The sequence below is a fragment of the Falco naumanni genome, chromosome 1 (assembly GCF_017639655.2).
Source record: "Falco naumanni isolate bFalNau1 chromosome 1, bFalNau1.pat, whole genome shotgun sequence".
Lineage (NCBI taxonomy): Eukaryota > Metazoa > Chordata > Aves > Falconiformes > Falconidae > Falco > Falco naumanni.
Window position 1 is genome coordinate 20,950,186 of NC_054054.1, and position 13,653 is coordinate 20,963,838.

The following is a 13,653-nucleotide window of genomic DNA, read 5'->3' on the forward strand; positions in this document are numbered from 1 at the left end:
CTCCCAGTGACTTCACTGGAAGTTTTCAGCGCGCAAGGACTGAACAGCAATTTGAGCATTCAGCCCTGGCGCAGCTGATCAGCTTTACAGTTCATCAGTATCGGCATTAAATATATTTCTGCACAGCCTGGTTTGGAGTGCCTTCACGTTTTCTCCTGCATCGCTGTGGTGTTATCTGCCACCTAAATAAGAATTATGGCCAATCTCTATCTATACTAAAAATGAATGAGCATAATTGTTGCAAGGACAATAAAAATTCCCTTCTTTGGTGCCCTTCTTTTTACATATTTTGTAGTATCGCACAGTCAGCAAGGAAGTTGAACATTATTATTAATTTTGTTCTTGTGGAAGTTGGTTTTGTGTTGGTGTGTTTTTAAATTTACTTTCAGATCTCTGAAGGGGGTTGTTACCTTTCTCTTCCAACAGTAGCCCTAGAACATGTGTAAAAAAAAGATAACTTGAAGAATGTGATTATTATACATATTGCTATAAAATATGTATAGAGCATGTGGTGGCACCAAGGTCCATATTGATCATTTATGCATTAAAAAAAATACAGCTTCCAGAGCTGTGTTCCAAGTCAAGCATTGTACTCCTTCAAGAATATAGAATGATGTTATGCATCACAGATGTTTCCTGGGAAAGAATACCAGGCAGCTGATGCCACAGGGGAGAAAAGAGATAACTAGACGCAGATGAAAATAAAAAATAAATCCAAAATACTTGACGCCCTTTAACTGGTCTCAGTTTGAGAAAGGTTCCCACAGTTGCTTCTTTGATTTAGCCCATCACATCTATAGCTTTTTTCAGAATTCTTCAGTCTGGTTCCCAAAATACTTTGTAAAGATTTGCTCTATATGGTACAGAAAAGAACACCACAGCATTTTACTGCTGAGAACCCAGTCTTGCCCTAACTAAATTCCAGAATCCCCTGTATGTTCAGCACAGATGTGGTTTAAGTAAAAAACCCACCAAAAATACTGCATGGTTTGGATTTCGCTGTCTTTCTTCAGCCTTTTCAGGAGGCTGCTTTTTTCCCCCAGAAAAAGGAAATCCAGGTTGCCCCCTGTTAAGGAGGACATAGCTACTGAACAACAGCCGATACTTTCTAACTGAAAGGTCATCTGCTTCTGTTGGCCTCAGTGGAAAACTCCCAGTGACATCAACAGGGCAAGCGTCTGTCCAAACGCCTTCGTGGAGGGGGTGTGAAAGAATTAGAGAGTGTGAGACGGCTTAAGGTACAACATGGAAATAAATCTAGCCATTTGCCCAGAAATAACCATTACTGTAACATTCATCCTGAAGTATGTTCCTTTCTTACAAAAAGCAAAGAAATGCAAGTGAAGCAATGTTATGATGCAGTTTATAGCTAAAGAAGGACAGACTGTTCAGAGAGAATCTGTCTGCATCTGTTGCTTTAGTACATGTGCTAAGGAAGCCCATATTCCATTGTTAGGCACCTGCAATAACTATATACAATACCATGTTCAGAGCCTTAACTGTAAATCTCCTGGCTTTTCCAGTTTAAATATTAAGACCTACCTGCAATGTTAACTGGCTAAACTTTGTGCACGTGTATATATTAAACTGCTTTATATTTAAACATTAATGATAAGAATTTAAACAAAAAAAAAGGCGCATCTTTGCAGTTATACTATGCAGTACCAGTCTAAAATCAGGTTTATAGTTTATAATACTAGATTTTGGTGTTTCATTTCCCTCCTCCTAAAATGAGAGACATTTGGGTATTATTATTTATTCATGCCTTGAAAGCAAGCAAGCCAAACACAAATATATCTAAATTATCATGATTAACCAAGGAAATCATAGAGAAAAACAAATGAGTACGAGTACTCTGTATACAGAGCCAGTGTAAGTCCAGCAGAATGTAGTATTTTAGTTATTGCTAGTAATAACATACCTGTAATGTACTCACGCTTCAAAAATGAGGCCTGCCTCAGTACCTAGAAGCAACTGCTGCCACAAAAAGTTATTGTGGCATGTACTTGCAGTATTCTCATGCTGTGTTGTTACATATCCAATTTAAAGCTCTTTTAGTGAAGTGGGTTAACTATTTTTCTTTATTTTACCAAAGGGAAACAATACAAGAGAGGCTAAGTGTCTTTGCCAGAGCTCACACTACCCATTAGTGGCAGAACTGGAAGTAAAATACACATCTCCAGAATGGCCAGATTATGGAGTCTTTCCATTTAAATTGCTTTTATCACAGGGTACTTCCACTAATTCCAATGGAACAATGCTTCACTAAAATTTTGAGAGAGAAGAATCAAGCCTCAGGCTCGTAATCTAAACACTAGATTATTCTCCCTACTTAACTACAGTCCAGGCAGTTGACGGCAAGTCTTTTGGGTTTGGGTTTTTTTTGTTAATAGCATAGGGTTAACAAAAAAATATGATGAAAAAATTAAACATGAATGCCTAGATTTTCCTTGTAAGAAGCAGTTCTTCTGGAACCATTCTTATTACATCTGCACAGCGTGAGACCCCTCATTTTCTACAGCTATGTACCTCATAAGACAACTGCAGTCCTTTAGAGCCTGTTACATTCCTAACATCTCAGTTGTTTATTTTTTCAGAGCCTTAAACCATTGATTGTTGACATGGTCAATCTCACTGCTGCAGAGGAACCAATTCAGCACATTACACACTCAATATATACAATATTTATGAAACTTCTCATATAAAGATCCTTGAGTATGCTACACTTCTATCTGTTAAACTTCTCAAGATAGTTCTTAAAAAGTTGTTTTGATGGATGCACCCTTTTTTCAAGGTTAAAGTATCAGGGGAAAATAATTATCATTTTAGACTAAGAGCAGTGCTCAGCAAAGTTATGGACAACAGCATTTATTGATCACAGCGAGCACCACCCATAGTTTTGCTGAAGTCAACAGGATTCATTTCTTTGATTTTAGCCAGATCTAATCCTGGAAGAAAAGTTTCCATTTATTTGAACCGGTGTTAGATTTGACCTATACTACAGGTAGCTTTTTATAAGGGCCTCATGCAAGTTGATCAATTAATTTCATTCTGAAACTGAGACACACTCTTGTGTATGTATTATGAACCATCCACTAGTGTTCTGAAATACTGAGTTACATACAGAAAGTATCAATGGGAGACCCTCACACGTTATGTCAATTTGGACTTACCTAATTGACTCCAAGGCTGCAGAGATAAATTGTCAGTGCAGGGTCTTTCCGTGGCGCTATCCCATATTGAAGCACCTTGGAAATGAATGCAGAAATAAAAATATTTGTTGTGTTTACAGATTTCCAACATGTAAAGTACTACTTTTGCTTTGCTTTTAATCAGCAATTTCAGAGCACCCAGCACCAGGGTGAAAGGCACAGGCAACTTCTACTTCTGATCTCTCTTTTCCAAATCTACATTCACAACCAAATTACAAAGCTTTGGACACAGGTGTTTCTGAAGCAGCTACTGACACGCCTTTAGCAACACCATAAACCCTACTGCTGCAGCACTTACACATGCAGCAGAAGTGGAAGTGATTCCCATTGTATTTGCCATTCAGCCACACACTGTAATAATACTTGTTCTCAGTGAAATGTAGAAAATAAAACAGGGTTTTAAGTTACTCAGCATCTCAGGATGTAAGAATGGTATAGGAAAAGCGGCCAACCACAACAGCACAATTCCTTTGAAGCTCTTCAGCTTTTTGGAGTTAATTAAAAGTCGGCTGAGGCATTTTCCTCTCCCTTTTTTTCCTGTGTGTCTCATCTTAAGCCTATATGGCAGGTGTTGCAGAGCAAGTCTCAGCAGCACCCACTGGATACCCTTACTTCCTTGCATTTGCAAGTATAACTTAATCTCTTTTAAACAGGGATAGCAGATGGGAAAGACTCTGACTTGGGCAGATACCAGAGCAACTAAGATTACCAGACTGTGTGTAAACAACACTAACTGACCGTCAGTAACCTTGGCTAGAACATAATTGTACGAAATGCATACATATTCTTTGAGTGTATATAAATGAGTTTCTGTCAAGACAGCGGATTTGTATTCTTCAATATAGGGCTGAATTAAGTCCATTGTAAGACCACAGTATGTGTCCTAGAGCTGCATAGTAGTCCTGCTTTGTGGTCCTGTGCCCTTGTTTAATTCTCGTGGGGTCAGTTCACCTCTCCTCATCCTTTCTCTTCTTAACCAGTGCTGCGGGGGGCATTGAGAGCCATGGGCAGGATCCCTGTACTCGTGTTCCCTGCTGTTGAGGCAGTTTTGAGAAGCACTTTAAGCAGAGGCTTGACACCGTACTGAGTTGGCGGAGAGGGGAGAGAGTGTGAGTTTCTCAGTGTTGCGTAAAGCCAGAGTAGATATTACTGCATTAGCCCTACTCCCATGTTCAGTTTTCTTCAGCAACTAAAAGAGCTAAAAGTTTATAGCTTAAAAAATTGAGATGCTACCATATCTATGACTCCAGAAGCCTACAGCCTCCAATGCACACACTTAAGCCAGACCTGCTTTCAAAGAAGTGATTCAGATAGTCTTCTCTAGAGCTTCTTGCCCTAGGGAAAGCACAGAAGAGCGCCTTGGGCACCCCTGTTGAGGTGCAGTAAGGGCTTGAGGTGTTGAAATATAACAGTAGAAGACCTATATTAGCCAGTATCCTTTTAATCATGCTAATTATTAGTTTTCTTTCTGCTTATGAAGTGAAAAAGTGTTTCCTGGTCATTTTAACAATGCAAACACTGATTATCTTGCAATTAAGATACTAACACCTTTTTAATAACAAAGATTGAATCATGAGTAATACATAGATACTTGGTAATACAGCATAAACATACATGATGGCATCTAATGTTGGTCATCTTGCAATTCCCTATAATCAATTTACACATGAAACAGATGTGTTTCATTATGAAGAGTTTTATCTATTAAAAAGAAAAAATAAGCTACTGAAATGACAGTCTGTATTTTAAAGTTCTGTTTAATGATGTATCTATGTTACTGTAACTAATGTATCTCTTGATCCAGTAAAATAACTACCAGAGCTCTGAATACTTCAACATTTGGAGTAAAAAACAGAGAAATCATTTTCTCATTAATGTGCTCTTTGATTTGTTTGCTACATAATTATGACTTGTCATATGATATAGGTTGATACATACTTCAAAGTGCATATGAAACCAAAAATACTGTATCATTTTACTCTTGTTGGATACAGTGCTGAAATAAAGAGCTAGAAACACTTAGACTGGACTCAGAAAAATACATTAGACATATTAACCTTTCAGAGGGCTTTCAGTTCTGACTTTTCTTTTAAAAAAATGGGTTTACTTATTCTTTTGCTTGAGAATACTGATTTTGCTCCGAATGGTTTATGTTAATCATAGCTGCAGATATAGTCAGTCAATGCAACCAGCATGTTGGAATTATTATGCCATATACATGGTTAACTCTATGAAACAGCAGGCATAATAGAAAGTTTAATATTAGTTACATGTAAAAAATAGGCTTTCTCTTTATTTCTTTCTAGATTAACTTATCAGGTAAAAATCAAGAATATTTTAAATTCTTTACACAATTACCTTTAAGAATTATGTTGTGTGTTTTCTCTTCTATATGATAGAAGCTAGCTCTTCATCATTATTTTCTTGTGAGATGAACAGAGGTCTGTTATGAATGCTACTACTCTTCATAAAACATTGGTGTCCCTATATGCAGCTGTAAGTCTACAGGAAAAAAGCAAACCAAAATATTTTGTTAGATAATTTTTTAAAAAATCCATAATTTATTGTTTTCATCTATGTCTTTTCCCACAGGCACATGAAAATAAGGCACTGTCCCTACCAGTCATTCTCCCTTCCTTACCAGCTGATACTAGTAGTGTGTCTTCCCACTTCACCAGGGACCAGATGTCACCTGGGGTTCTTTAGGGGAGTGGGTGGCAAGGGAAAGGCTGTTTTCTTGGTTTAATGGTATGTGTTCACAGTGAGAACTCTGTGCTTTTCGAACTTCTTTCTTGAGGCTTCTAGTACAGATGCAAAGGATTTCAGAATTCTTTCATTTTTAATTTTAACTGTTGGGAAAAAGAGTTTCTGAGATGCAGAAGTTATCTCTTGTGCTATCTTTTGCTCTGTGTACGTGAATAAATTCTTACACTGTTGCCATTGGGAATTCTGTGGAGTGAGCCAAATTTTGCCAAGGAGACATTAGAAGACAATTTTATTATTTAAATACTCCCTTATTCACGTATTTGAATAGAAATATTGTGTAATGTATACTCAGGAAACACTGTATTCGTTTCAGTAGGTGTCATGCAGGACTGTAAGCAATCATGTACAAAAATAAACTTATTTTTGGAAATGACATCTTCAAAATTGCTTTCTGGCATGCCAGGAATCACTTTGCTATGACTGCAGTTGAAGTTTCAAGTGAAAATAATAGTCTATACAAAAGTCTGGTGAAGAGCAAAAATAAACAGAATTCCAGACTCTATCTGTATGTGACAGAAAAAAGCAGAGAGCAAAAGACAGATAAACAATGTGCAACATCTCTACAGTATTGTTATAATTAACTCATTAATAATCCTCTACTTGGAATGATAGCTCACTCTGTAACATGAGATGAATATATTTTGTTTGTAATTTACTGAACAGTGAGTTACTGCTGAGAAAGTAAATAGGAGGCAAAAAGGAACACACAAAACCAAGTTTGAGGTTAATTAATTCCTCCAGTTATTTGGCAGTCATTTGGCTTTGTGGTTTTATAAAATATACAGAAATAAATTAAAACTGGGACACAATCTGAGTGAAAGCTGAGGAGAAAAAGTGGATCTACCTATTATTGCTATTAACACATACACAATGAAATGCAGGCACAAACATCGACTGTTTCCTCCCATTGCTAACCCCCCTGCAAACTGGATGATGTTGTAGCTTCTGATTTTTAAGTAGATCACAGAAGAGAGGTGGATGGATTAACAGAGATTTCAGGCAATAGAAATGCACACAATTAGGCTATGTCTGATAATTTAACAGAAATGTATAATTTCTCATTAAATTACTGCTCTGTTACGACTCTTTGTTCTGCTTCTGTAGGGTTATACCTATGACCAGCTTCTTCCCCACCATTACTTATGGCACTTGGCCACCTTCAACAGCAGATACATCTGGCATCTCAAGTAAAACTACTGAAATAAAAAATGCAAAATCTGTTAATTTTCTTGAACTTCTGTGTTCTGTCGCTCTCAAGAAGCAGACTTCTTTTTTTTTCAGTTCTTTTAGACCATTCCTCATGTTTTTAGGTTGTTTTGTCTGAGAATTTGTTAAAGACCTCTCAAGAATTAACAGAACTACATCCAATGTTTTCCTGTCTGAGAATGAATATGAACAAATGCATTCTTTGGCTAAAATAAACTGCTGACATCCACGACATGCATGAATTTACATGGGTAAGAGCAAAAGCTATGCAATCTGTGTGGTTCTTTTGTGATTCCCTTAAATTGGATGGAATTACGTGGAAGATAAAAGTATAGAAACTCATATATATATACACACACTTTTTGCTCATTTGGGTAACCACATTTAAATAATTATGTGTAGTCTATACATACTTTTTCTTTGTTAGCTCTTTAAGTTGTAGTATCAGAAGGATTATAAATGTGATGTAATCTCAGTATAAGAAGCTAAATGTTTTCTTCATGTAAAAAATATGGTTACCTCCTTTTGTGTGTCACACTGTAAGAATGTTAAGATGTGCCAGAATGCTTCTGAGAAGCAGCTCACCCAAAGAGCACAAAGATGGATGTGGAAAATACATGGAACAGGAAGTCTCTCTGCAGAGGGAAAATGAGTTTGGAGTCTTTTCTGTGGGATAGATTAATTGAGCAATGGAATGTCTTAGAGGCTTAATTTTTTAATTTTTTTTAACTAGGGTCAGTGAGACTGCAGGGTGGCAAGAACGAGTTTGAAGGTACAGTGGAGGTTTATTTGAATGGAATCTGGGGAACAATCTGTGGGAGCCATTGGGACAATAATGATGCAACAGTTGTATGTCGACAGCTTGCACTTGGGTAAGTTTCAGTCTAAGTAAAAATCAAGTCAACTTATTTTTAATGATGTTTCCATATAAAGGATAATCTATCTTGCAAATCCTGAGGGCTTTTTGTGTTTGATGATTGTTTTTTTCTATTTGAAAGTTGTTGAATGCTGAAGCTGTTCTTCCCAGAATCTTTCGCTTCCTTCAGTTGTGTTGTACTTCAAAGAGGTTGTTGTGAGAATCAGTGTTTCATTTGAAAGCTGCGTATGGGATCCGGAGAGGAGCAGACCAGGCTAGATGCTTTGCTCTCAAAGTGAAAAGTGTGAAGAGCTCAGAAAAGCTTAGGGCAAAACAAGAACTGCTTTATTAGACATCTGGGAGATGTTCATAAGGGCAGAAATATGAGGTCTGATCCTGATCTCACTTACGGAAGTGTCAATTAAGAACAGATCCAGTGAGGTTACTGATTCTATAAAAACATAAATGTGGCCAGAATTAGTCTCCACATGGGCTCCTAATCATAAGAAAATACCTGGTTCTATGAAGCATGGGCTTACCCTGGTAATCATCCATTCTATCCTGGCAAAAACCATCTGGGACTCATCCCAGGTTTTTGGAAAATGTGTTTTTGTTGTGCACATCTTCATCTAGCTAGATAATCTGTGTGGTTTACTTTCAGAGTTGCACGTTGATAACCCAAACTGAGACATTCTCACAGCAACATTTTACAGAGTTATAGTAATACTGGACAGGTTGAAAGTCCCTGCATTGTCCTCATTGACTATGACTTTGCAATGCTGTCAGAATGGACTTAATCAACAGGACCCTGTAATATAATTTCATTTTAGCTTCTACAAAATCAATGCTGTTCAAGCTAGCAACCAAATTACTTGACTATCCCCCCTTAGCACCTCATGCAGTTTGCACTTTCTCAGTAAACCACAAAGTATTGCTAGTTTTATTGCCTTTCTCATATTTCCTTCAGTCATATGCCAAAGTAGTGATTTTGTTTGCTACAAGCAGTAAGGGGCTTTTATAGCATACGTGTACTGTGACATTCCTAATGATTATTCCACTTTTTAAGACTGCTAGCCAGAACTAAATCTAAGCTGTTTTATAATGTTCAGTACTAATCTGGACACACCATGCCAACTTATAAAAATATGAGGATTAGATGAGATAAAAGTTCAGCCATCTGGAGGCTGTGATTTTGTTTATGGCTTCAACTGTCTCTGTACAATGTCTCCTTTCCTCATTTTCACATAAGTTCTTTCTGCCTTCCGTACTCTAAGCATTTCAGTTGAACAAGACTGCTAAAAGTAGTTCAGTGGTATGGATGAGTGGTTTGGTCTTTCCAACAGAAATGGCTTAAATCTGAATCCAGGCCAAAAAGCCCCAAGCAAACAGTAGTTGAAAGTTTCTGTTACCGTGAGTGGCAGACGTCTGGATCTGTATACCACAAGGTGAACTCACTAGGTATTACTGGTGCTTTTCAGGTGCCTCCACCTATCTGCTCCTTTGATTTTACAGTATTTGGACTTTGTTTTGAATTTAATTTTGTTGGGCATTATAAAGAAGAAAAGATGGCTCAATAACTGTCACTGTAGATTCAGTCAGGGAAGGAAAGGAAGCTATTTATAAATGTTCTGAATGGATGGGAAAGGCTGAGTAGAGAATAATGGCCATGCACCTGATCTAACAGAGTATGAGGTGGTTTCACTGTCCCATGGTAACAACCATATTATATGACGTGTATGGGCAGAGCACAGGTATGTTTTAATGGAGCAAAGGAGAGGATAAGGGAAGGTATGTTAGCATTACCTCACCTAAAAGTGTAACTGCAGTGGGACAGTACTATAGATTCACCTATGGACTGTACGCTTTGTGTTGATTTTTGTAGTTAAGAACTGGGAGAATAGGAAAGTAGCTGGCCCAGCAGCAACCCAGGCCGTTGTACTAAAACATCCCACAACATAATGGTGAGAACTGGGTCACATCTGTTACTTTTCTTTGTACAGAATACAATGCTGAACTGTATGAAAATGTGATGAATTTACACTGCTGAAGAAAGCCCTTTCTTCTCTACTCCAAGATTTATAGATGAGAAAATGTTCCACTTCCCCTCCTCCCACTCTAACATCCTATCCTGATTATTCTTCTTACAGTGAAAAAGGTACAGCAAAGCACATACCATTTTCTGGACTGGGCCTTATTCCTGTTTACTGGAGTGAAGTGCGTTGTCGTGGTGATGAAGAAAATATACTGTTATGTGAAAAAGACATCTGGCAGGATGGAACATGTCCTCAAAAAATGGCAGCTGCCGTCACATGTAGCTCTTCCCTGGGTAAAAAAAAAAAAACAGATATGGTTTGGTTAACTCCTTACCTTATTCAAATAGAAGTAGTAATAATTACTCATTATTAAATTAGAAAAAGTATTAAGATTTCTTGGAACAGGAAATTAAACAGATTGAATCATCGCATCATTAACTGCTTCAAATCTCTCTACGCTGTGCAAGCAGCAACTAGCTGAACCACTTGTTACCTTTCCATATTCAACAAGCAAATTGTAGCTTTGAGATGTAGGCTGTGAGAAAGGGTGAAGCAGCAAGACTCTGGCTATAAAAGCAGGATTGTTTCCCCCTACATTTTTTTTAAAAACATCTCCTCCCCCCCCTTTACATATTTATTTTACTCAGACATTGTCTTTGGTAGGTACATATGCTACATGTTAATTTGTTAGCTTTTCTTGAACAGTGGGGAGGAGCAGCAATTTCAGAAACAGGCTATGCCTTCTCCTTTGGTACAAAAGTGTTGGAATGACATTCCTTACTGTGAACAGGGATGATATCACACAAGAAACTGTAAAGTTTTTGTCCTATTCTGTGTACATTTAAAGCAGGTCCAAGTCTTCCTAGCTGAATATTGCTACATCACATATCACTCACACAAGTCAAAACAATATTGTTAGGAAAGAAAGTATTATTCATATTTTTAAGATATTTCAGATTCTTTTAATCAACGTGCTAACCAGCAACTAAACAGGCAATTACGCCATCAGATTTAAGACATTGCTGACCTTGAGGAAGGCTAGGCTGTCAGTGCTGAGGCAATGGCAATCTCTTCAGTTGTAAGCAAAATATATGCGGCTGCAGCCAGTTCTGTGCTGCTTTTCCTCTCCTACTTACATTCCTATCCAAAAGCTGATGCATCCTAAAGCTCGACTATTCATGAGGAATATTTTGATAAATTACTTTTACAAAATAATTTTGGTCTTAGTTTAGAAAACTATAACGTAGAGGAAAGGGAGAATCTTTTTAAGCTAGGAGACAAGTTGAAGGACCAAAGCAAGAGAAATAGTTTTGTCTAAAGAAACTGAAAACTATAAATTTGCAAATTTTTACTTTTAGATCATAAGGTTTTCCTTCTGTTTATGGACATTTTAGCCAGAAAACTCTGTTTGGCTTAGATAAATTTGTTAAAGGACTGTTGTCTGTTTCAATAATGCTGAAAGGAAGTTTACCTGTAATTTAGCATTTAGGATATCTGAACTGAATTAAAATGATCCTGAGTTTCAGCAGACTAGATGAAGCTTTCATGTTTTGCAGGTTCTACTGCATCTAGCTTTTTTAAGTAATTACCAAAAAAAGGCTTCATACCAGTGAAATAGTAAGATGAAATTGGAGAAATACTCTTCATTTTCTTTTGTTAAACCAATAGATAGATGAAATAGTAGCATTAATTTGTTAGAAGGCCTACACAAAAATTAATCACTTTTTAAATAATTCAGATGTTAGATATGGTGAAACTTTAAAATTACCTTTTTAAATACTAGAGCAATTTTTTTATATGGTTTTAAGCTGTTTCCATTATTATCGCTTTATGCAGAAGTGACGCTTTCAAGACAATTTCTTGCTGGACCAGAAAAGGGTAAATGATTTGAACAGACTAAAAAGCAAACTGTATCTCAGAAGCAGGAAGGGAACAATACTTGCACAGTTTAAGTGAGACTCCACAGTCAATGACATTTCACTGCTCTGACTGGAATTACCAAAGGAATGAGAAAACAGGAGGATGAATTTCTCCTTCTGTGGCAATGAAAGAATTTTTGCCTTTTACTTCAGATTTTACCCTCTGGGACCAAGCCTATACAGAGCCAATTTTACTTGTAGAAAAGCAGCTCTACTGACATTGTAGGATTTGGCCTTACTGCCCTAAGTATCTGTGAATGCTCTAACACTTAAGAAACTCAAGATCAGTAAGATTACTTCTCTGCATAGTATTCTTCAGCTACTGAGAGTGGAGCTTAGGAAAACTGATTTCTGACAAGTTTAATTTAATGTTTTCCATCTAAGTAGAAAAAATAAAGCATGGCTTTTGATGTCAGAGGAAGCATTATCCCACCTTTTTTCTTTAGTATGAGGGTAATATTCTGGGAAAGAAGTGACCTTTTCCTATATTCTGTGTTTGATCACAGCCCCTGTCTTTACTCCAATCCGTCTGGCTGGTGGGACCAACGCTCACGAAGGAAGAGTAGAAGTCTACCATGCTGGCCAGTGGGGCACTGTCTGTGATGATCAGTGGGACGATGCAGATGCTGAAGTTGTCTGTCGGCAGCTTGGCCTTGGGTTTGTTCTCCTACATACTTTCTACTCCACCAGCAAAGCAGGAGAGTTAGATAGATAGACATATAGCTTGGAGTTGTCAAAAGATGCTCCTTTAAAATAACTTTAATACTTTGAAGCAGTAATTAAGTTTATTTCTAGAAGGTTCAGGTACAGTGCCATTACTTTCAAATCCCCGGAACTTTAACTACTAGGATCCAGTTTTCAGTGTCATATGATAGGGGCAATTTTGGCTGTAGGACAGACAGAGGATGTGTCTCAGAATAAATGCTGGCTTTTTAGTGAAAACACTATGATTTCAGTAAGGTTTCAATCAAAAATTGTAGGTAAAGAAAAGGAAGTTGCTTCGAGTGTTAAAATCCTTACATCCATTTTACTGGAGTCTAACGGCCTCCTTGCTTTGGAGTAAGAGCACTGCTTTGTCAGAAAGGATATGTTTTTTGGCATGTCTGTGAGAATCTCTCAAGATTTGTTTAAGTCACAAATCTCTGAAGTTTATCAGTCTGCATATACTGAGCAGAGATCTGTTTGAAGTTTTGACAGATAAGCTTGTCAGTGATTGTGTCTGAACTAGGCATGGTCTGTAATACAGTCACGAGCTGCAGAACAGGATTTTCTTGCTCTCCTTCTGAGCAGCCAGGGGTGATTTTGATACCATACAGAAGATAAGTATTTAGTATTTCAGGAAAGATGCTGCAGAAGTGGGAGGCAAAGAGGAGAACTCCAAGATCAGAGAGGAAGGAGATGGGGTCAATTGGGATAAAAAGGCAGGTAAGTTGAAGGAGAAAGAACTAGGTGCAAGATGCAGAAGAAGATTCTAAGATGTATCCCAAGAAGGGGATTACGTCTGAGACAGGCTGGATGAGAACTAAGCAGGCAAGTGCAGAGGAGAGTGGAACAGAACTCGCCTGTTCAACCCTGCTGGGATTATGATGAATTAGAAGAAGTGGCATTGCAGGTAGCAAGCTTTGTGGCTTTAATGGTGGCCCCCATTCCGCTTTTGAATG

General features: G+C 37.6%; 2 protein-coding genes across 2 annotated transcripts in view; one reads left to right on the forward strand and one right to left on the reverse strand.

Annotated features, from left to right (window-relative positions):
* Positions 1–10,319, reverse strand: part of METTL14 (methyltransferase like 14) — a 65,558-nt gene extending 55,239 nt beyond the window's left edge. The window contains exons 1-3 of the mRNA XM_040584373.1: positions 10,214–10,319; positions 5,571–5,714; positions 3,174–3,248 (exon numbers count right to left, since the gene is read on the reverse strand). The gene's annotated coding sequence lies outside the window, so the exon portion shown is untranslated. The remainder of the gene's footprint in view (positions 1–3,173; positions 3,249–5,570; positions 5,715–10,213) is intronic.
* PRSS12 (serine protease 12) overlaps positions 1–13,653 on the forward strand; it is a 48,625-nt gene that overhangs the window by 963 nt on the left and 34,009 nt on the right. The window contains 3 exon segments of the mRNA XM_040584346.1: positions 7,918–8,056; positions 10,188–10,366; positions 12,499–12,649. Of these exon segments, the coding sequence (XP_040440280.1) occupies positions 7,918–8,056; positions 10,188–10,366; positions 12,499–12,649 (469 nt within the window).